Source organism: Pleurodeles waltl, chromosome 5 (assembly GCF_031143425.1).
Source record: "Pleurodeles waltl isolate 20211129_DDA chromosome 5, aPleWal1.hap1.20221129, whole genome shotgun sequence".
Lineage (NCBI taxonomy): Eukaryota > Metazoa > Chordata > Amphibia > Caudata > Salamandridae > Pleurodeles > Pleurodeles waltl.
Genome location: NC_090444.1, coordinates 115,623,247 through 115,648,785, shown reverse-complemented (window position 1 = coordinate 115,648,785; position 25,539 = coordinate 115,623,247). Strand labels below are relative to the sequence as shown.

Here is a 25,539-nt window from a genome sequence, read left to right as displayed (position 1 = left end):
CTAGATCAGAGCTACTGCAGCAGCCAACCAACAGGTTTGCCAATTGCCCATTTCATTAACTTTGCTGTAACCCTTACATGCTAATGTTTGTAATGAACACCATTTAGACTCTCCTTTTTGCAGATGATATTGAACTAATGATGTGATGGTGATGTACTTTTGAGTGTCCAGTGTTTGGTACTGTGATGTGCGGTTAGTTATCCAACACTCAACCTCTGAGACATGATTAGGGCATACCACTGTTCTGTTAACCAGATATGATCGCTAGCTAGCTGTCCAGTGAAAATAAACACAAGCCCTCACTTTTGGTTAGTAAGAAACACCATCATATATTTAGTGTTTGCTCTTCTAAACAGCTGTCACACTCTATGGACACTACAATTCAATTCAAAGCAAGCCCTTTGTACCCTGTGACAACATTCTCTTTTTTCACAATCACAGTACCACACACAAAGTAGTTCCTTTTGTGATAGAGGCTACAAGAGAGTGTGTGCTTTTGAACCCAAACATGTTTGCTTTATGCTTTTAGGCAAGTTTTTTTGTATATTAGTGCCCCAACAATAAAGTGTTACAAAAGCAATGGACAAACAAACATTGGCAAAGCTTTATTTATGCTGCTAGGGCACGGTTGACTGCTGAGTTGTTATTGCACATGCCTGCCATGAGCTCTCTACATCTCATCTGCTCACTTCGAGAAAGTCTTATTTGTAGTGCCTGTTGTACACATGTTAATTAAATCACAAATTCTATGTATATGATATTTAATCTGAAATGAAAATTGCATCTGTTTGTAAGTTATCATGCAGAATAAGGCAGGGTGGGAGAAGTGTTGTGCTGTGATGCAGCATGGGCTGGTCCGTGTCTTCCTACCTGACATTCTCATGGCGGTACATGTACATGGTGTTGAACTGCTGAAGTTCTTTCTGTTGCTGATCTTTTTTCATGTCATTTAACATCTCGTCTGCAATGTGCTTCGGTAAGATCGACAGAAGCAGCCGTTCCTGGTGAAAATAGTAGACAAAGGGAGAATAATGAGAACAGAGACAGAGGAGCAGAGAAGGAGTAAACATAGAACTGAACAAAGAGAGAAAATGAGGTTCACAGAAGGTAAATAAAAGGGATAAGGAAGAGATCTGAGAGAGAAAATACAAAAGAGAAAGAAATAGAAAACAGTGAAACAAAAAACAGAAAGATGTATGGGAGACAGGGTTGAAAGAAAGAGGGTGAAAGAGAAAAGTCAGATAAGGGGAAGAGTGGGAGAGAAAAAAGGAAGGGAAAGCAGGAAAAAAGAGAAAGGAATAAAGAAAACAAGGCAGCAAGAATGTGAGGCATATAGAAACAGAAAGAGGAGATGATAAAGCAGGACAGAGAAGAGAGAGGAAAAAAAACAGAGACAAAAGTGATGGAAACACAGGTTCATTTTATTCAAAAAATATTTTTAGCATCAAACACAAGTGCAAACTCCTCCTTTTCTCTCCATCAGGCCCCATTCAGGAAGGCTCATGCTTTTGGACTCCTGCACTCAGTGGATTGAGGACAATATTTGATTCAAACACATTACGCTTCTCTGCAGTGTCTTCACAACAGGCCTGCTGTGAGTACACACTCTACAGAAGTCACACAATGGAAAAAGACTGTGAAGCCTATTCACAAACTGCATTTTGTAGCACTACAACAGTACTCCTTGCGGAGGTCTACGCAGCCACCTATGTATGGAGATCTCTGCGCGCAAACGCCAACGTTTAAGTAATAAACATGGAAGGGTCAGACGGGAGCAGCTGGAATGTAGGCAATACTTATTACTACTTAGAACACTGGAATGTTGGGAGCTGCATTGAAAACAATGGAGTGCTCAGGGCTTCTAATGCCCGATAAAATTCCGGAGATCCAACATTCCAATGTTTACCTTTCACAGCTGTTGCTGTGTACAAAGGTCTCACGGACCGGAGGGGATTCCAGTCCCTTCGGCTCTGTGAGGCCTCTGTTTTATTTATTAAAACATTCTGCCTTCTAGTGGCAGAATGTTCTAATAGCCTTGTAGCCCTCTGTAGCTGGGCTATACCGGCCATTAAAGTCCCACTCCCTTGTTAAAGCGGGCTATAAGACTATAATGGGTGGGGTTTAGGGAGGAGTAAGGAGGGGAGTTGCAGAGGGCTTGAGAGGGACGTGCATCCACCCACAAAAGAGTAAGCCCATTCCTATTCACAAACTGCACTTCTAAAGTTGCTACAGCCATAAAGGACCCCAAATAGTAATAAACATGTTCCAGTCCAGACCAGGAGTAAATCCAGTACCACACATGGCCAACCACTGGTACTGCAAAGCCCCCAGAATATAATGGAGGCATGGGAAATAATGTTAAAATAAATTATTATTTTTTGACTGTTTAAAAAGATATGGATATTTATTTAATGCTAACAATTTTATATAAAAACATAAATCGAATTTTATCATAAATATTCTAATAATCTTGTAGCTCAAAAGAAAAAATAACAATTTTTAAAAAATAATAAATAATCTAATTCAGATTAATTCTATACGTAACTTTTAGTAACTTTCATTATATAACAAATAAATATAAAAGTTTACTTTAAGTAGGACTTTTCAAAATAATTATTTTAAAAATAATTTTAATTCAACTATATTTTTTAAATGTTTATGTCAAAATTATGTTAATACTGCAGTAGCATTTTTTAGTTTGTTCTGCAGACAGGTGTATATAGGTTGTATGATAGATTCACGCATGCCTGAACCCAGCATGCCTTAAGAACGTGGCCACAACAACAACCTCGTTTTTACCATGCATACCTTCACAAAATCTTTTGTTGTAAAAGCATATTTGCTAAAGGAACATGTGTGGTAAATTGTCCCCCCGTCCCCTCACACCTGATACTATACCCTACAATCCAGCCCGCCCCAGCCGTTAAAACTGCCCCTTCCACCCCCTGCCCTGAGCCCTACACTCCCTATCCGGAGCCCTAGAGCCCTAAAAGTAACCCTGCCCTGTCCTAAAAACTACCACAACCACCCGCCCCCACCCTGTACCCTAAAACCTACCCCACCCTGTCCTAAAAACTACCCTGACCCTCCTGCCCTGAACCCTAAAACCTACCCACTCTGTCCTAAAAACTACCCTGACGCCCCATCCCTGCCCTGAACTCTAAAACCTACCTGCCCTGTCCTAAAAACTACCAGACCCCCATCCTGCCCTGAACCCTAAAACCTACCCCTCCCGGTCCTAGAAACTACCCCGACCCCGCACCCCTGCCCCCCCCTGACCTGGGCCCTAAAACATACCACACCCTGCCCTATAAACTACCCTGACCACCCACCCTAAACCCTAAAACCTACCCCACCCTGTCCCAAAAACTACCCCGACCCCTCCCCAAACCTGAACCCTAAAACCTACCCTGTCCGGCACTAAACCCCAACAGACTCACTTATCCGCCCGCCACGTTCTTCTCTCGGCAGTTCCCGCTGTTTACCTGAACCATGCATATGCATGGTGCCTTAACCACACATTTGCGTGGTTCAGGGACATGTATGGGTCAGGCAAGCATGGTAAAACTTGTGTGGTTATGGCCGCGTAGTAAAGGCCATTTCCTGTGTATATAAATATATAACAAATTTAAATTAACATTTAACATAAAAATATTTTTCTATTTTTTTGTTAAAGTTTAATACGTTTAAAAAAAAAACTTTTTGCTATACTGCACTATAGGGAGATGTCGGCCATGGTGGGAGATGATCTCTACCTGTGTGTGAGAAGTTATCAGTAGTAACTTCACACTCAACTTGGTCTTCACCTCCTGAATTTATGGTGCGGAGACATGGAAGTCAACACTTTATAGTAAATTTACATTTGTAAATGGTGATTAGCCAAAGTTAGTAGGTTTACTACAAACTACAAGAGTAAATGTACACGTATATATTTACTCCCACGTACATTTACCTTAGTGACGAGGCCCCTGTGTGTGGGCATCACCAAGAGCAATGATGGAATTTATTTCAGAGGTTTCTGTTAAGAAGACTGAAGCTCAAAGACAGTTCATGCCCATTCTACATAGTGAAGATGGCATAGCCACACTAAGTCCAAGTACCACATCATTTATCAACGCATTTCTACAAGAAGGACCCTAAAGAAGTTAAAAAAAAAATAAACATGGACAACATTTAGCAATGCATTTCTACAAGGACTCAAAAGTTTTTTTTTTTTAAATAAACATGGGCCCTCACTGTTGCTTAGTAATAAACACCACCGTATATTTAACGTATGCTCTCATAACAGCTGTCACACTCTATGGATGCTACAAACACCTTTGCTAAGGGCAGTAATACTCCAAACACTGGGTGAAACAAACCCATATTGCTGCTGCCTTTGAGGTACTCCCCTTGAAACTACCCTCCTCTTTTGTTAAATCATTATCAAACCTTTGACAACTTCAAGGTCCTGAAAACAATATTGTATCACCTAACAGAGGTAGACGAAGAAAACAAAATTATCCAGTCTCTCTCCTGATAGACAGAACATCCCAAATAACCATAAAACCTAAATAATATAACCCACACTAGTCAGTGCCTGGCTACATTAGATGCGTAAATGTCACCCAAAGTGTTTAGTGTGTACACAAAACATCTCCACATAATTTTAGGAAACTTGAGAGTAGGATTATCCTCCTAGGATGTCAGCCCTCAACTTCAGTTTAACTTAGTGTCAGCAACAGTAAAGTAAATTTTAACCTGGCAAACATTGTGCTCTAACTGTGCTCTAACATGGTTAACTTTAGGTGTGGCAAAACAGTGCTATACATCAGTGGTTCCCAACCTGTGGCCCGGGGACCCTTGGGGGTGTGCGAAGCCTCCTCAAGAGGTCCGTGACAGCTTTGAAAATTAAATAATATTAACAGATTAAGTCCCTAGCTTGCAGTAATGACACAGTGAGGGGGGTCCCCAGATTCCAATAATGATTCAGTGGGAGTCCCTGGATTCCTGTAATGTTAAAGTGGGGGTCCACAGAAGTTAAAAGGTTGGGAACCACTGCTATACATGGTTTAAAAACACAACATCAAATCTTGGGACATCACTCTCTCTCACTCTTTCACACACACATACTGAAGTATAACTTAACACTAAGATTAGTGTAACCCTTATGACAACCTATCGGGTTCACAGATCATACTATTTTGACACAAGAGTGAGTAAAAACATCACACACTCATACAGATTCCTTACAGTGGCCAACGGGCTCTTTCTAGCCGCCTCTTTCATAATTAGAGGTTTAATGAAGAACATCATGGAAAGCAGAGGTTTCCACTAACAAGCTTCCATTTACAGTAGAACAAATGATGACCCCTCCTTGAGTGAGATGCAAGGGCTATTCAAATATGAATTGTCCAGCCATTGATTTATGTGGCCCAGGATCACTATTTTCGGACCTCCAGACATCCAGGAACTGCCCAATAGCTTCTCAGTGCATTGGCCTTTCCCTATACCATGGTAACAGTTTTGCCTGTTTAATTGGCATACATTTCTTCAGTAAAAATCAGCATTAAGTCTGCAAAAAACTGCACAGGCTGCAGAAAGGTCAAATCAGACAGTTAAGCCACTCGTGTGGGGAGCGAAAATTCAAGTTCAGCCTGGTTGCCTAAGTTTAACACTAAACCCATTTCTTGCAATTGACATGCTATACTTAATAACAGTAGTAGAAGACAGGTGAGCTGTCACTGCTTTAAAATATATAGGCCCATCTACACAGTGATTACATTTAAAACATTTGTTGTAGCACACTTATGTTGGTAAAGGTAGGTAAAGGAGGTAAAGTGGTCTGTTAAAGAATGAGAGTGCAGCATGGTACACTTTAGTAAACATGCACATTGCTCTCTTGGGGGGTGGGGTGGAGTGTAGCTACAGGTTAGTGAACACGACTCATAACTCAAAGTACACTCAACAATGTCAATAAATCAATGCCCAGTCAAATGCTTGTTTTTTTTATGAAAAATAAGTATTTTATTTCTAACTCTATGCATTCAAATAAATAATGACATTTGTAGGCAACAACATAATCCTCTTCAAGTCGATGCTGTAGTGTTTGTCTAGGAAATCCCTGTCCCATCCTTGTCCTTGAAGTGTTGTTGGGGTCATTCACTGGTGGCTGCATCCAGGGGATGCTCACTAGTAGGACATACTCAAGAGTTCTTTTTGGCATTTGGAATTAGTCATAAGTGTCTATGGTGACACAGCACCATCAGCAGCGAGTCTCCCAGGGCCCAATCTGCCTGATTCATGTCTTGTTATGTTATGTTGATTTGTATAGTGCACTAACCACCCGAGACGATATTTGGTCGCTTACCTGCTCCTGAAACTCAAAAGCATTCAGTGTTTCAGTGGGTACCCGAATCATGGAAATTTGAAAGTTCTGATTCTGTTTGGAAAAGGTAGGGGCCACTCATGCATTCTTTCAACAGTGATTGGGGATGCTTCCAGCCTTCGTAGACATAGTAAGTTGCAGTAAGTCAGTATTTCCAACATAGGGGGATTTGGGTGGGTGGAGGAACACCAAGCTTCCAACCAGAGGCCAGCTATTTGTGCAATGTCCTCCTCTGCCTCCCCCAAAGTCCTCTGGGCTGGTCAGGGGCAGATCTTTATGAGCGGGCTCGACTCAACGTTTGCAACCTGTATCTTTTCCAGGGCATTAGCCCAAACTCTTGCAAAAGTTAGTACCGACTGCTCCTCCTGGCATACTGGGTTGCCCCAGTAATTACAGGCAAAGCGCAGACTAATCCAGTGCAATCATCCACACTCTCCTGGCATACAGGGTTGCCACTAAGGCATACACAAGTCTTGATGCACTTGTCACACAATTGCTTCAAAAGACGCCCCCCCCCCTGTGGCATATGCGGTACTGCAACAAGGTGGCACATGTTTCCCTCTCCACACGCAGCGCTCAATGAACAGCTTAGTCTATGTCGACCCTCTCCTGGCATGCGGGGGTCGCCGAATCACTCCTGCACATGGGCAAGAATCTAATCAGTGCACAGCTGTATCATCACACCTTGCACAGGATGCGGTCACTGCAACAAGGTGGCACAGGCCTCCCTCTCCCTTTCCACACACACAGCGCTCGATTCACGTCTCAGTCCATGGCGGCCCTCTCCTGGTATGCAGGGGTCACCAAATCAGTCCTGCACATGGGCAACAACCTGATCAGTGCACAGCTGTGTCATCAAACCTTGCACAGGAGTTCTCTGTTTAGGGCTCCCCACTGGACCTAGCACCCTCAAATGTTATCCTCTTCCTCACAGGGTACACTGGTCTTGGCAAGCAGGCAGGCACTGGTACTCCAAGCTCTTGGTTCCTTGGGTGATGTCCCCAGCAGGGAAACTAGCAGGCCTTGGCTCCCAGTCATGCTCGCAGGCAGAAGTCTTGCAGAGCTTCCCCTTCTCACACAGCCCATCTGGCTACTTGGCAGATGAAAAATGTTGGTGTCTCAACCTCCCCTTAGAGTGCGTTTACGGGCAACAAATGTGATTTGGGGACAGGGTCTTTAAAGTTTTATGTTGGGGTTCTGCTTCTTTTGAAGGGTACAATTTTCTCTCTTTTCTTTCCACTGGAAAGGCTGTCTGTCACAGCAGGAGAGACACCAAAGTTGATAGTCCCACAACCCAGAACATGGGAGGGACTAGAGCTCACACCTGGATGTCAACCTCAGTGATATGTGCATATAAAGGTTACTCCTGGACACCCTTATCAGCCCATCTACTTCCTGAGATGTGTCCTGGTCCCTTCCTTGTGATCTATCAATAAATCAAAGAGCACCCTCTTGAAATGTAAAGGTGGAGTCTCTCTTCCCTTTCCTCTAGAGTGTCCCGCCCACCTCACAAGAATGCAGCAATATACAAATCAGTCTTAGGGGATTTCTCTATTCCTCATGTCCTCAATAGGCAGACCTGGGCTTCCAAAAATGGAATGCAGGGTACTCCATTTAAAGTAACATTGCAGCCACACTTGCACTCAGTGCACATACACAGCACACATACTGTCTAGTGCTGTCACCTCCATGGATTGTGCCACCCCAGGGGAATATGCATCCATTAAACACAATTACTCTGGGTGTGCTAGGCAGTACTGTAACCTTTCTGTATTGTGCCATGGTGTACTATTTGCAAACACACGTATTGCCACACAGACAGTCAGCACACATCATGCTGCACAACACTTCACCATTCCTGTATTGTACATCTCACAAGCACACATACATCCAGCACATGCTTTCATAGCGCACACACTACACATCACTACATTCCTCATGTAATGCATTCTTCGTAGGCATACACACTCAGTATATGCACTAACCATATATGTACTGCACAGTACTGCTTTTCCACTGTACTGAACCCTTCCCAGGCACACATACATCCAGCGCAGCAAATACTCCTGCACTTTGCAGCGCTCTATATCTACCTGACGTAGGCCAAGGGTGAGTTAAAGCACACAGCAGCAGAACTTCAGAAAGGTGAGTGAGCCTGTAGGTCTCACTCCAGTGACACAGGGTAAAAAGGACCTGTTCACTCCCACTGATCACTACACAATATGCTGTTACCACAGTGCTCGTGCTGTTTAACTCTTGGTGGAGGCAGTGGCCTTCCACCACTATGAGGGTAGCGCTTTGGGTGCCATAACCGGTCCAACAAGACTGGAGTCCACAAGACAGGTACATTGCGCACATGCATGATCCATGTTTACCTTCGACAGTGATACTCAAAGTACGGCCCCCGGGGCCGCATGTGGCCCTCCTGACCTTTATAGGTGGCCCCCTGCTTAACAGCAGCACTGGGCTGCTTTTTACTCAACTCTGCACAATGATTAAAAATATGTTAAGTCAAAGGCAAGCCTTTATATAAATGTTAATTGGAGGCAAAGAAAGGAGGTAACTAGGTGATCCTGCACCTTCAGGAACGCCTTCATTTTTGAAGACATACTGCAGAAAAATTGTAAAAATATGATAAGGGCTCTTCAAAAATCAAAAACTGTGTTTCATCAACATGCAGTCGTTTTTACTTAGTACATCAGAATATATCAGTGCATTGAGAAGTATTTTCTCTTTTAAGTGATGGTTTTCAAACATAAATACAAAAACATGTATCCCCTCCCCCCCTGAAATAAATGCCAGTAGTTAACAAGAGGCTAGTCAGTTTTTATATGCACTCTTTGGGTGGCCTGGGTTCCTATTATACATAAACATTATAGTTTATTAAATCAAACACAGGAGAAGGTTTTGTACAGCGCACATCCTGAAGTCATGTATTTTGAGGTTCTCTCATCTCATATGCACTAATGAAGAAAAAGGAGGGAAAATGAAATAAAGAATTGTCTAGGATCATACCTTTTGGTAAAGTGTGGAAGCCAGGATTCATAGCAGGTTTTCTGGTTTCACATTACATAGTTCAGCCACTAGATGTATATGCTTAGCTTCTCCTACACTCACCTTACTCCACCTTGTACACCCCCCCCCACTAGTAACCCCTCCACCCTGCTAGCATCAATGTGGCCCTCTGTCATATCACAAACCAAACTTTGCAGCCCCTGTGAAAATGTTTGTAAGTACCCATGACCTACGACAAAAAAAACTGTGCCTTAGGGATACAGACAACAGTACAGTTGGGCACTCAGGGCAGGGGTACAGGTCTCTCTTACCATGCAGAGGACTTTCGAGCCCCAACAGAGGAAATGCCCCTTTGTATTGACAATGGAGGAGACAAGGTCACTGCATCATTTGTTACCACCTTAGTATCTTTGATGACTGTTTAACTACAGGCACATGCCCTCCTTTACTCCTATGAGCCTTCGATGTTCAGGCTTAGGGCATGGTTATATGTTTATATTGCTTTGGCTAGGTGAACCAGCATGTTATGAATTTAACATTATCCTTTTCACATAACAGACTGTTAGGGAAACAACAGATACCATACAGTAATGGGGTGATTAGTCATTAGTCCTTATGAAAGCTGTGGACCCTTAGTGGCCTTGTGCTGGGCACATGTTTCAGCTGTCCAGCACAAGGCCCCCTAAGGGGCTTGCAAAATTATATCCACAGTTATCCATTATGTCTTACTTTTAACCTTACTTAATCCCTTGATCCCCCTATAAATGAACTATCAAACTGATACCTCCACTGGGGTTGAGCCCATTCCGGTATTTAATATACAAGGATGAGACCCAATGAGGAGGCATGCCCATAATAGAGTGGGTGAGGGTCCTTTTTACACAAAAAGTATGACCATTGCATCTAGCAACACTCCATACTAGGTATATAGAGCATGGGTTTGGGATACATTTGTGTTTTGTAGGTTAGCTGCGGACCGTTCTTGGCCCTCTCGCCCCCCTTGGGTGATTACACCTAAGATTGTAAGATTCCTGCCAGCTGTGGATCTACTTTTCTGAGAAGAAGGACCCAAGAAACAGACAGAGATGTATGTCCTGGAACTAAAATGAGCAAGATCAGGGGTAAATGGACTGTTGGCTGAGGTCAATTAGGGAAAGAGCTTGTCTCACCTGAACCCCTGCTCTGATGCCCAAGGCGCATCCCTGAAAGATAGGGTCCTTTGGAGCAGGACAGAAGTTGTGGGAAGTCCTCGTAACGAGAATCAGAGAACCTGTTTAAAGTTTTGGACATTTAGAGGGTCATTCTGACCCTGGCGGGAGCCGCCAAATGGCCGCTCCGCGGTGAGAAGACTGCGGAGGCCATTCTGGCTTTCCCGCTGGGCCGGCGGGCGACCGGTAAAAGAGCGCCCGCCGGCCCAGCGGGAAAGGCCCTGCAACAAGGAAGCCGGCTCCGAATGGACTCCGGCGGAGTTGCAGGGGTGCGACGGGTGCAGTTGCACCCGTCGCGATTTTCACTGTCTGCAATGCAGACAGTGAAAATCTTTATGGGGCCCTGTTAGGGGGCCCCTGCACTGCCCATGCCACTGGCATGGGCAGTGCAGGGGCCCCACGACACTCGTTCCCGCCATCCTGGTTCTGGCGGTGAAAACCGCCAGAAACAGGCTGGCGGGAAGGGGGTCGGAATCCCCATGGCGGCGCTGCATGCAGCGCCGCCATGGAGGATTCTCCCAGCCGGGGGAAATCCGGCGGGAAACCGCCGGACCCGGCTGGGCGACCGCGGCTGTCCACTGAAGCACTGCCAGCCTGTTGGCCAGCCAGAATGAGGCCCTTAGTCACCGGATGCATTAAAAAAAAAAACATCTGCTGCAAGTGAGTGAAACTGTGATATTTAACGGGCAGTATTTTTTAAATTGTTTTTTAAAACTACAGGCACTGATTTGTTTCAGGGCCAAAATTGAATACACTGCTGCTCCTGGTGGTTGTTTTTGATAAGCACAGCTAGAACATTGATGTGTAATTTTCCACTTCCATGCTCTTGTAAAATGCAAATGTCATCTGAAAGGGGTTTTTAAATATCTCCCGATACCTGTATTAGACTTGTTCATTTGGTGGCACATCAATCATGAAAGTACTTTCATTCTTTCTATATTGTTTGGAAATTTAGATTTGTTAGTTCTTCGCTCTAGTGTTGCTGTTCAAGCTTCACACACACAATGTTCTCTGAGGAAGAACTGCAGCTTGAGCCAAGCCACCAAGGATAAGCTATGGATTGCTCACTGAACCTAGTTTACTTCTAGGCGCTACACTGTTCTGAATGTGGGAAGCCTCAGCCACAGATCATATCAAGAGCGAAGCCTTCCTCTTCTGTAGTCTGAGAATCAAGATTCCCACACAACAGTTTTAAGCTCTCCAAATGAACAGCTATAGACACTTGTTTTTAATTTATCAGACAAAGGCCATCACAGAGGGCTGCTATCCTTTAAACTGTGCATGTTACAATATCTGTTCCTCCCTCTGGGCCTTTCATCTGCAGACAACTTCCAGTCTTGGGCATCTAGGACATGGCCTGGCTTAAGGAAAATGTGACATAGAAAGGACACTGGAGTATGCCAAAAGCATGCTAAGTGCATTGTTATAATCTAACAACATGTGTTACCACAAAGCCAAATCCTTAAATGTTTGTCCTCCTAGTGGTGGTGTTAATTGGACTTTGCGGGAATATGTCTAAAGAAAGATTGTGCGTGTGGGTGTATTGTTGGCCATGTGATCTTAAGTTGAGTAATATGTGTTATTCTTTCTGCCCTGTAATACGTGATTCGTTCATCCCTTCCACAATGTGTACGTACTCTGGGCTCAACTGAATGATAGGGCCCCAACTGGTAAAGGTTCGGACACTCCTCCACCGGGTGAGTTAGCAGCTAGTGCCTAAGCCCATAGTATGTGGACTAAATCTGCTTCCTAAAAGGTATGAGTTGGCTCCAAATACACTATAACATGTTGGATTTACCAATTTAAACCTCCAAACCACAGCTGTTACTCCATGGACCAGCTTCATATGTTTCCTGTTAATTAGGTGAGGAGGTAGCACCTGCAACTGACTCATGGTGCAGAAGCATCTCCATCCAGTTCAACTACAGCAGAAAGGTGCCTCCACCTAATCTGCAAGGGCACATGTAAATATTAACTCCTCCTGCAGTGGCTGGAGGATGGGTAGTCATGCCCTTGCCTCCGATGGTGATGGACTTCCTGGGTGATGTCAAATTGCAGCAGACCATGCTTTCAAGTCAAGATTTTAGCAGACCTCCTGTAAGAGCATGGGATGGACAGCAACACCCTCTCATTGCTGTTACTTAAAAAAGCCTTTTCTGAAGTCCAGCAAGACCAAAAGGCAGGAGTCAGTGCTGCATGCCTTCCAATACAACTTTTAATGCCAATATCATATTGGCAATATCAGTGTGAGGAAGCACTGTTAGCCACTGCTGCTAATAGATATTTCTGTTCTGTAGCAACATCTCAGAGCACAAGGGACAACTTCCTCAGTTTCGACGATTACAATCCAATTTCCTTTGCTATTTCTTGAACGGCTGCACACCCTAAGCATACCTGCTATCTTACATTCAGGGTATCATGTTTGCTAACTAACATAAGGAGAGGCTGCTGAGCTGGCCCTGTTTTAGCCAATTAAGTGCTTAGGGAAGCTTTATCATGAGCTTCACTTGGAAAGAAGTGAATTTAATCTTAGCAGGGACTTGCATATCTCTTCCTTGGGTCTTAACACTGGGCATGGGAGGGGCCACCACTTCCTCAACAGAAGGTGTAAACTCCCTTAAAGTGGTGCCACTAATCAGGCCTGATGGACGTCTTTGACATGTTATCCCCTTTGTGAAACTAATCCTATTACAACGAATCCAAGTCATAAACTGCTTTTTGAGGCTTATGAATATGTATAATCTGGCACAACCGCATTCTTCCTCTGGCATGGTACCTTATAGAGAAGTAGGCTGTCTCCATGAACGTTGATAGTTCACCGACAACTGCAACGAAAGAACATGTCACATAGGAGGCAGTGCCCTGGAGTTGGTCAATCTCCTATAGGATCTACCATACAGCAAATGAATCTTGTATGACTTCCGATGCCTGGGGGTATCTGAGGGCTATTATGGAAACTGTAGCACAGGATTGCAGGTTTTGAGTTGGGGCAACTAGGATAGAAAAATTAATTATTTCTGTTATGTTATGAATATTTCTAGAGTACTACTAATACCCGGAGGTGTCTAGGCGCTAGCTGATCAAACTCAGAAAAGTACTTCATAACTGAAAGCCTAGGGGCAAGATAAGTCCACTCTTTCCTTAAAAGCCAGGTTATAACTGCTTTCCTGAAGGCTAGAAGAGAAAGAAGAAGCTGATTTAATCAAAATGGGCAGAGCGTTCCATGCCTTGGAAGCTCCAAGAAAGAAACTTCTGCTTCCCCAGGTCAGGTGTTTGAACCTGGGGACTGAAGAAAGCAGATAGGATGTAGACCTGAGTGAGCTTCCTGGTTTGGACCATTTAATGTTGTCTTTAAAAAAGTAGGGCCTTGACTGTTCAGTGTTTTTTAGGCAATGCAGAGCGCTTTGAAAACAATACTCTGCCTTACAGGAAGCCAGTGCAGACTCCTGATATGATCTGAGACCTCAAGATATTTGGGAATGTTGAGAAGAAGGTGACTGCAGCATTTTGTAAAGATTGAAGTTTGTTTAGAACCAACTGTTGGGTATAAAGAAGAAGGCCATTACAATAGTCAAGCTTGGACCTTACCACGGAGGTAGCGGCCAGTTTCTGAAGGTGACCAGGGATAAATGGGAAAATCTTTTTTCAAGTCCTGAGCAAGAAATAAGCAGAAGAGGTTACTGATTTGACATGATCTGCAAAGGTCAATCTGTTATCCAGGAGGATTCCCAGATTTCAGGTCTTAGAGACTGGGGCCGGTAAAGGGCCAGTTCCTGAGGCCAGCAGGAGTCTACCTGGACTCACAGAACATGCTAACAGATGGAAATCATTTTACAGATATTCATTTTTTGTTTGGTAAATAGTATTCATCTTTTCTTTCTCTAATTTGCTATTGAGTACATCTCTGCTTGAGAACCAGCTCCATATGACCTGAGATGCAATCCTACACTGGCCTGGTACTGTCATGGGTACAGCCAGGGCCAGACAATCGTAGCCATACTGATCAGGTATATTATTTTGTCATATGCAGTGTGTACATCAGGTGTGTCAACATGCAGAAGCATGCTGGCCTGGATTCCCTGAAAAAGTCCCACATGTGTATTGCATGTTTAGCATTCATGGTATGTGTGTAATTGCAAACTTAGACTTTATGGCTGAAACATGTCGGCCCATACTAAGGATGTGAGAGTTCATTGGTTTTGTGTGACGTATCCACCACTGGTTTTAATCCTTGTCCAAGGATATCATTATTATAAAGTACACCACCCATAAGACAATTTAATTCACCTCCTTTTCTCATCTGAGATAATTACCCCCCCACCAAAAAATCACCGCTCTCCTATATTCAGGCATCGAAGCACACCCTTGATACATGAGGTGTCTTGTGTGGGACCCCAATAATGAAGAATGCCACCAACTAGGTTGGTGGGTGAGGGTCTTCTAAAAAAAACAACCTAAAGGCGTTTTCTTCACACCCAATGTGAGGGGCATCTCAAAGGAATTTGGTAGTGTGCCTGCTTCTATTTGTTGGAGATAATGGCTGGTAAACATGACTACCAACGTTATGTAATGGATGTTTGCATTACATTGAGTGTTATGTGATCAGGAGTGAATGTGTGAATGGTACATGGATGACTACAGAGGAGTGTTCCAATTGGATGCTGGGATTAGAAGGTTGAGAGAGGGATCTGTGTGCGTGGTGGGGAGGCAAGTACATCACGCTTTATGGGAATCGGTGTGGGCCTCATGGTGTTGGTAAACAATCACAGACACAAACTCAATCTGTTTTAGGACACTGCAAACTGAGGACCAATCCTCATAGTGTATTTATGTTTTCAAGAGTTGTATTATAGCAAGTATTTACAATCTAGTCGCTCAGAAACATTTATTTTGGTCCTCTTAAGAATATACCCCAGTAGGAAGTGGCCTTGGAGTTAGAATATTAAATACACAGTTTACTGATATATGCACACATGCGTGTGTGTGTGTGTGCGTCTATGTGTATGCATGTGTGCCTTTGTGCACGTACGTGAGTGTGTGTGGGTGGAGTGGGAGGGGCACACAAATGGAAAATATGGCTGATGATCACCTGTTAGGAGAAATGGCAGCTCGAAAGATCAAGAGGTTAACCACGGACGAGGTATGCAGTGGCCCTCCTACAGCTTCTTGAGAGTTGGAGACCACCCCACACTCTAAAATAAGCAGGGTCCTCCCTTTCATGAAACCTGAAATGGACAACAGGCGTCAGAATCTCTTTGGCACCAAGCAAGTTCACTTCATATTTTAATTCTAGAATTCTGTGATTCTAGGAGTGCACACCCTGGCAGTCCAAACTATACAATTTAAACAATTATGATTATTAAATGTTAAAGTAGAAACCAATAACATGGACTAAAATGCATCTGTGCATGTGTTCATTTCAAATCTCATGTCAGCAGACACCTACTCCTAATTGACATATCCTTGTCTCTCTTCATTGAAATTTAATTATGTGCAGTCAGGAACAATTAAAAAACCAGAGGAAGAAATAAACAGCAGATAATTGGTCGGCCATGGCCTTGTTGCTTCAAAGGGCTTCATTAGAGTAATATGGTCGGACGCAACAGGCGGGCTCAGACATGACTTGGTCGTGCAGTGACCGTCCACCACTCACAATCATCTCAAGGGGAAGTATAATAGCCAAGTGATGGAGGCCCCGCAGTGATTGTCCACGCAAGAGGTGGTGGAAACCTACATCATCTTCAAAGGGGGTCTTTGGCTTCATCACAACAACAAATTCACAAACAAATCAGATCTTAGCCCAGACTAAATCCACGCTGAGGAAGGGATGTATGAATAACAAAGATTGCATTGAGTGTTTTGTGTCTCTTTGGTCACTCAATGTGATTGAAGTGATTGGACAAGATTTCTACTTTCTCTTGATTCCATATCTTTTTCTTAAAGCACCTTAACATTTTAACAAACCTAGATTAGCAAACAGCTTTACACAGACTGAGTACCTTACTCCCCCCAGCCACACTACGGGTGCAATCTCACATACTAACACAAGTGTGAAATTCTAGGACAGAGGAGGATCACCAGGCCCGCTCAACCGACCTACGTTTGACGCACTGTACCCAATAGAAGAAATAATGTGAGAGGCCTTTAGACACATTCACCCTCATGAAGAGGAACAGTATGCTACGGTTTCTGAAAAAGTCCCAATTTAAGCTATGCATCGGTGACGCCTCATATAAACGATGGTCTAGAAAGGGCCTTTTTTGATATTTCATGAAATTGGCTCAGTAGTTTTTTGATAATGATTGACAAAAACACAGTATTATTGGTTAATGACAGCCTTTACAAAATTGAAAGGCAGCCATATTATTTAGTCCACACTTTGGCTGGGTTCTGAGTTTCTATGTGAGCTATAGTTTAGTACTATTTTTTTAAATCTATAGGAAGGAATGAGGAACTTTAGTAAAGTACACATAGGCAGGGAAAGTATTTTTATTATTTTTTCTTCAAAACTTTCTAGCAAGTACTGTGGTAGTTATAATTTCTTTTTAAAAAATGAACATATAACAAATAATAAAAGCACTGTACGACATGGCACTCCACACCACAACACCCCACGCCACTCTACAACACGCCACTTCACTCTACGGCGCAACACTCCACTCTAAGTCAATCAAAGTTGCACCACTCTACAACATGCCACTCCACTCTAGACCCCTCCACTCTTAGACATGCGAGGACATGTTACTCTATGATACACCACTCCACTCTACTCTACAGCATGCCACTCCACTCTGCATAGGGCATGTTTTCATTTACAACTTCAAATGTATTTAAATTTGGAAGTTGGGTTTACATAAATTGATTATGAGATCGTGATTGCTGGATACAAGTATGTTGTCTATGTCCATGAAACCACATGTATTTGTTTTCACAAGGTGGTGGGGTGCACTGTTTTAAGAAAGGCGTTACTGGGTGATCATTTGAATAAACTGTATTGTGGATAACAGCTATCCTGGAGTGCCAGTTCATTTTCTTGAAAAAATAGCAAGAGGGAAACATTATGTGACATGGGCACTGCACCTGTGAACCTGCACTGATGCACTGAGTGACTATGACTAGAGTCTGCAGCACAGACTTGCCAATATATATATATATATATATATATATATATATATATTTAACTCACATGTTACATCACTCAACATGTTAAATGATATAATTGATGACATCATCAATGACATCTCAAATAAAATCATTTATTATATCACTGATAACACCATAGTCATATTTTGCTAGAATTACTGAAGTTACTTGTGTAGGTCCATAGTATGGAATTAATGTAAGCCCGGGAGGCAAGCATGATTGTGCATGTTGAAAGTTGTGTGGTACACTGTTTACAAACCACTAAAGGTTGGGATGCAAGTATTACTCTGTAGCTCAGTGCGCCTAATGTGCAGAACAGAGGTATTTTGAAAGTAGACTGTGGCTGAAAGCAAGGTCTATTCCAAAAAATCTGTGAGAATGACCAAACCTTATGTTCACAATAGATTATCCACCAGTGGATATTTAGGAATGTGGTCATATTCCATACTTGTAATACAGTGCTACAGAGTAGGTCTATGTAGCAAGCATACTTAATACCCTCCCACTGTCTTCAGATGTGTGCAGCGGGGACCGTCTCCCTTTTGCCCCCCCACCGCGCACAGTCTTTGGATGTGGCCAGGCTGTGCACCAAACTCTCTACCACACATGCGGCAACCCCCAACGAGCGACCTACCCCCCCAATCGCACACAGCTGATTCAGAGGTTTGGCTAGTTTGCCTAATCATATGTGCCCACCTACCTAAAAAAGGTACTTCAATGCCAGAGTGAGTACGTAATGTAGGCCAAAATAAAAAAGCTACAGCACTATTAGCTTAATTTTGAATTCATTATTATTGCAGATAAAGGCAAGATATTTTGTTTGGTATTTGCAGCACATCGTACATTTGATTACCTTTTATAAAATCTTGTTTCTAAATACCATGTGTGATTTTAATCCTTTCGTGTGATTTTAGTGTTTTTTGCACCCATTAGTCTTTTGCCAGATTTTAGCCTATGTTATGGGGAGGAGGACGACCGCTCTTAAAATTTGTGGCACTGGAGTAGGGGTTGTGGGCCTGTTCTCGCTACCTTATGCCTACTTGCTTTGCTCTCTGGTCCACCCAGTAGCTACTGTTTGCATAGAGAGCAAGAACTACTGTTCTGTACTTCATGGTAGACAGTTACAACCACCATCCTTGTGCGATCAGAGGTCTAGTGTTTTTCTCGGCCATTAGAAGTCACCAGCACTATTTAAAAGCTACGGAAGTGCAGATCCGCCAAAGGCAAGCCCGTCTGTGCCCATCCATATCCGAACATCGCCAGTCACCAGGACCCCTGGATCTTTTACTCCTGAGGCCAGCTCAGAACACAGGCTGAATTATTCTGGTGATGAATTACGAAGGCGTGTGTGTAAGCCCACAGATAATAAGGTTTTGATGAAACCATGCTTTTATCAATTTCCCCTTTCACTGGAGGGCCCATCTCCTTGCCTTAGCTATGGCTTTTTATGTGCTGGATTGACTCGCCAGGAGTATGAGGGTGGGCGGATGGGGAACAAGCATACTGCTAACAGGCTATAGTGGAAGAAGAACATACCGATAAAATCTACAGGGTTACAAACCACTGGATCTAATAAGTCCAAGATAATCAGAGGACTTTGTTGTAATGCCAGGTCCATCCCTAGACATGCACTTAAACTATGGGACAATCTATCCTCCCTTAAACCTGGCATTTATTTTGTCATGGAAACCTGGCTTCATTCCCAGGCCATTACCAGTATTCGTATTGCCTTACCAGAGGAATAAAAGGCTGTCAGACTGGATAGAGAACATAATATGGGAGGAGGAGTAGTGATTTGTTTCCCTGACTCTCTGAAGGTTGCAATTATTGATCTGCCCCTTTCAGGATGGGTAGAGATGTGAATTTTTAAGCTGGGGACTCCTTTGGGGGAATTCTGGAAAGGAGCCTTAGTCTACCGTCCACCAGGTCCCAAGAGATTTTACCCAAAAGCTGTTGGAGCATCTTGTGGCACACGGAAAACTTTATTTTATTACAAGATTTCAACTATCAAGGGGAAGACGCTTCGGATATGAACCAACTACTCACTGATCTTGAAATGTTAGCGCTACAGCAGCGGATTGTAGGCCCCACTCATATAGCTGGCCACATTTTGGACCTACTTTTCAATAACTCACAGCAGTTGAAAATAGACATTCCTAAGCCCTTAGTTTGGACTGACCACTACTCCACCAGTTTTGAGCTACCTAGGCCTGCTGTACCTTGGAGGCAGTTTAAAGCCCCTGCCTTTTCAAACCACCTTTCATAACCCTGATATCCATATATTTGACTATATTAATAATGCATTAACTAACTATCACTATATCCTCATTAAAGCTTTTGACGTAGTAGCCCCCCCGCAAAAAGAAAACAAAAAGTGACAACCTTAGATCTACCAAACACCAACCCCTTGGTATTCGGTGGAGCTCAGAAATGGAAAAAACGGTCAGTAAAAGACTGAAAAGGAGATGGTGCCGGACTAAATCCTCCTCTGACAAAAGGGCATACAAACTAGCTCTTTTTGCATATCATAAGAAGATCAGAGAGGCACCTAGATGTTACACTATTAATAGTACTGAGCAGGCTAGCAACTCTGAGGAAGAACTATATAAACTACTTAGTGAATTCACCAAACCTGTTGCCTGTCATCTTGCAATACTGGAATCACAAGGACTATGTAACTCATTCGCAAACTATTTTAAAGGAAAGATCTTCAAGATATATAAGAGTTTTCCGATTTCAACAGTGAGACCTGATGACCTGTTCAACTTCAGTCTACTCCCCTTAATTCCCCTGCCCTGCTTAAAAGGTTTGATGCAATCTCTCAAGAACAGGCGTAAGACATGCTGGGGAAGGTTATATCTGGCTCTCCCTCCGATCTTTGCACAAATACATATGGGGCCTAATTCCGACCTTGGCGGATCGGATATTCCGTCACAAACGTGATGGATATCCCGCCTGCCATTTAACAAGTTCCATTGGATATAATGGAACTTGCAATACGGAGGAAGGGATATCCATCACGTTTGTGACGGAGTATCCCATCCGCCAAGGTCGTAATAAGGCTCACAGTCTCCCCCCTGTCATCTCTACTCACTCTTCCTATTAATGACCTTCTTAACTCATTTTAGACACAGCTAAGCTGCAGCAGGATTGGAAGTCTGCCTTTGTCATCCCAGCTTAAAAAAACCCACAAATGTTGATCCCAACGAATTTGTGAATTATTGCCCCATCTCGCTTCTTCCTCTTCTTGGTAAGGTCTTGGAGGGCCTAGTTAATAAACAACTTTCTAAATACCTGAAGGACAACCACATATTGGACTCTGCAAATTCAGTTTTCAGAGCCTCTCACAGCCTGAAGGCCATCCTTCTGGCAGTGACTGATTCTAACAGGCTACTGCTGGAAGCAGCCATTCTGGCTACGTCTGTACTACCTGACTTGTCTGTTGCCTTCGATACCGTCTCCGGTTTCATTCTTTTTCAGTGACTGTACGAGACAGACATTCATGGGAAGGCTTTAGACACGGTCAAAGACTTTTGGGAGACAAAACCAAAGTAGTCTCATTATACTCTTTTAAATCTCTAACTATGACCAGAGGTAAGATGGTCCCTTGGGCTTCTTCCCTGACTCCCACCCTTTTTAATATCTATATGGTTGCACTTGCCAAGATTGTCAAAGCCTGTGGCTTAGAAATAGTATACTCTGTAGATGAAACTAAATTGTTAGTCTCTTTTGGGCAAGATCTGGAGACTTCCGAAGTTAGACTCATCATCTGTATGAAGAAGGTTGCAGCGTGGACGACTCAATTGCTTACAAGTGAATGGAGGAAAGACGGAATCCTGCTCTTTGGAAAAGTGCAGACCTTTGGTCAGGGGACTGGCGGCCAATTGAATTAGGTCCAGTTCCATGCCCCAAGAGGGTAGATACAAATCTTGCCTTTTTGGTGGACAACAAATTGTCCATGAAAGTATAGGTCACCTCTATTTGTCGCACCTGTTTTAGCACTTTGCTGTTGCTTAAAAACGTGTTCTAGTGTCTTCTGATGAGGTCCTGGGGAACTTTGATCTAGGCCCTCGATATGAGTTGCCTGGATTATGGAAATGCTTTTCTGGCAGCAGCAACAAGATCCTTCTTTCCAGATGACAGATGGAACAAAATATGGCAGCTCGTCTAGTCTGTAAACTTCCTTCTGGCTTCCTCCTGTACCCAACTTAAGAGTATTACACTGGTTACTGGTCAGGCAGCGCAATTTGCCTAAGCTCCTATGTCTTATGCACAAATCTCTGGTGGGGAACGGCCCCTTCTACATACGAGCTAAGGTCATTCTGTATTAGGTCTAAGGATAAAGCCTTGTTAAGTCCTTGCCGCATCCGAACCTCCATTTTGGAGGTCGTTAATTTTCCTACCTATCCCAATATCATTGGAACAGCCTTCCTTGCCATATTCAATCTTGTTCTGATTTTGGAAGGTTTAACAAAAAGCTGAAAACCTGTCTCTTCTGAAATTTTGCCTCTCCTTTTTGTTTCTGAGGAGCGCCAAGATATCTCTTTAGCAGTGAGTTGTATGCGATGTATAAGCTCTTTTATCATAACATAACATTTAATTTCAATAAATTAAATTAGAATACATTGTTAAAGACTCATTTTAAAAAATTCAACCTAAAGTAAAATGTTTTATTTATTTATTACATGACAAATTATAAAATAAAGTATAAAATTAATTGAGATTAATTTCATTTTGTTTTAAAAATTAAAGTTAAATTTTTTAAGTTAAAATACATTATTTTAATTTAACATTATTTCCACAGGGGCTCAATTTTAAGTCCCTTTGTCCATCGTTTTCTCCTAATGGTTAGCACATGTGGGGTGCTGTACTTACTACTGCTATTTTTTGGTTGTACTAACTAACAACTCGTAAAACTTGCTCCACTCCCGTTTCAGGGGGTGCAGACAGGCAAGTTTACACTTGTGAGTAATTTTACATTTGTAAATGGTGAATAGCCAATCGTATTACATTTACTCTAAAGCGTAAGAGTAAACTTATGAATGTAAATTACTCATAGAGGGAGGTTCTCTTTGCCTTTAGCCCCCTACATTTCAATTTACAGTAATTCAAATCTAACAGTACCCTTTTGTTTGCACCAATAAAAATTATTTTTTTCCTGTGATGTGCATCCTTTTCTAAGCACACCTGCCTGCCAAGAAGAAACGGTAATATTTTATTAAAATTAAACGTGATATTTATTTTTCATTTTGAAAATATTATTTCAAACACATAACCACCATGTTTAGAGGGCATGTATTTTTTCTATTTTAATTTTTGTGGCACATGTTTGCAATTTTTTTTTTAATTTACCATAGTACAACTTTTCCAAGCATAGATCTTCGTGCCTTGCCAATGCTTGTTACATTTGACATGATGATGAATGCTCAGTAGCAGTACTCAAATAGGCCTAATGAAGGTAATAAGGTCCCTGCTGTTCTAAGAGGTGGAGCGGCCATTTGTTTGCTTCAGGGAGGGAGTATCCCCTCTCTACTGTAACCTTACTGTGGTCTGCTCATGAAATCGATCACATCAGGTAAGGCACTGCTTCATATGCCTAAGATGCAGCCAGGGAATCTCTGTTATCTTTTTTGTGCTCCCTGCATTTATTTATTTTATTGGACTATTTGTGTTTGAATCATAAGCATTTCAGAAGAACACAGGAACTGAAAATAGTGAAAATACTGTCCAAGTACAAAATGTTTGTTCAGCATGTGGGCAATAAAAAGCAGAGAAACAAACTGTGATGAATTGACAAAATAAGGACTTTTTTATATTACATCTATCAAGCTATGAAAACATCTGCCAAACAGCCCATGTCATGTATGACACCATCAGACAGTTCTGTATGTTTTTAGCCAATACAACTTTGCATTCTGGGGCTTGTAGTTTTGCTTTCACTTAAGTATAGGGTACAAAATCTAAGCATAAAATAGTTTGTTGGACAAACAAAAAACCTGGACAGTCTGGCGGTATCAACATATGACAGTGAGCACTGTAGTCTCCTCCCCAATTACACATCACTATAAGTACCAATTGAGTGTTGACGTGTGGTCCTATCACCTCTGCCCCCATTATGCACCAAACTGTGCCCGTGATTCATACAAGACCGAGTGAGCCTTTAAGGCACAACACTTTGTGCTCCCCCAAGGAACACCATCCACGACCCACCTAAGGACCACTGCCGAGTGGACCTCAGCCACATCCTGCCCACTGCCTTCATTCTGTTGGTCTGTTAGCGTTGTTGATTATATGGTTGTTGGACTTTATGAAAATGGCTGCAGGTCTGCGTGCATTCTGCACCTGTGCCCGTTTGTTGTGCGCCTGTTTGCTGGGTGCAGGCTATGTCCTGTGCATGCAGTAGACAAACCACTAGTTACTCTAGCTTGTGCATGCACTAGACAAATCACTTATGCCTCTAAAACCACCTATTATGCCTCTAGCCTGTGCATGCTCTGGACAAACCTCCTAAGCCTCTAGCCTGCACATGCACTAGACAAACCTCTTATGCTTCTAGCCTGTGCATGCATAGACAAACCTCTTATGCTTCTAGCCTGTGCATGCACTGGACAAACCTCTTATGCCTCTAACCTGTGCATGCACAATCAAACCTCTTATGCTTCCAGCCTGTGCATGCTCTGGACAAACCTCTTAAACCTCTAGACTGCGCATGCACTAGACAAACCTCTTATGCTTCTAGCCTGTGCATGCACTGGACAAACCTCTTATGCCTCTAACCTGTGCATGCACAATCAAACCTATTATGCTTCTAGCCTCTGCATGCACTGGACAAACCTCTTATGCTTCTAGCCTGTGCATGCACTGGACAAACCTCTTATGCCTCTAACCTGTGCATGCACAATCAAACCTCTTATGCTTCTAGCCTATGCATGCTCTGGACAAACCTCTTAAGCCTCTAGACTGAGCATGCACTAGACAAACCTCTTATGCTTCTAGCCTGTGCATGCACAGGACAAACCTCTTATGCTTCTAGCCTGTGCATGCACTGGACAAACCTCTTATGCCTCTAACCTGTGCATGCACAATCAAACCTCCTATGCTTCTAGCCTGTGCATGCACTGGACAAACCTCTTATGCATCTAGCCTGTGCATGCACTGGACAAACCTCTTATGCTTCTAGTCTGTGCATGCACTGGACAAACCTCTTATGCCTCTAACCTGTGCATGCACAATCAGACCTCTTATGCTTCTAGCCTGTGCATGCACTGGACACACCTCTTATGCCTGTAGCCTGTGCATGCACTGGACAAACCTCTTATGCCTCTACCCTGTGCATGCACAATCAAACCTCTTATGCTTCTAGCCTGTGCATGCACTGGACAAACCTCTTATGCCTCTAACCTGTGCATGCAAAATCAAACCTCTTAGGCTTCTAGCCTGTGCATGCACTGAACAAACCTCTTATGCTTCTAGCCTCTGCATGCACTAGACAAACCTGTAAGGAAATGCCTCCTTGGCATGGTTACCCCCTGACATTTTGCCTTTTGTTGATGCCAGTTATGATTGAAAGTGTGCTGGGACCCTGCTAACCATGCCCCAGCACCAGTGTTCTTTCCCTAAACTGTACCTTTGTTCCCACAATTGGCACAGCCCTGGCACATAGAGAAGTCCCTTGTAAATGGTACCCTGGTACCAAGGGCCCTGATGCCAGGGAAGGTCCCTAAGGGCTGCAGCATGTCTTATGCCACCCTGGGGACCCCTCACTCGGCACATGCACACTGCCTCATAGCTTGTGTGTGCTGGTGG

At 43.1% G+C, this 25,539-nt stretch overlaps 1 protein-coding gene across 1 annotated transcript in view; it reads right to left on the bottom strand.

Moving 5' to 3' along the window:
- Window positions 1–25,539, bottom strand: part of ADCY3 (adenylate cyclase 3) — a 343,040-nt gene that overhangs the window by 123,228 nt on the left and 194,273 nt on the right. Inside the window, exon 3 of the mRNA XM_069233756.1 lies at window positions 871–1,001. Within this exon, the coding sequence (XP_069089857.1) occupies window positions 871–1,001 (131 nt within the window). The remainder of the gene's footprint in view (window positions 1–870; window positions 1,002–25,539) is intronic.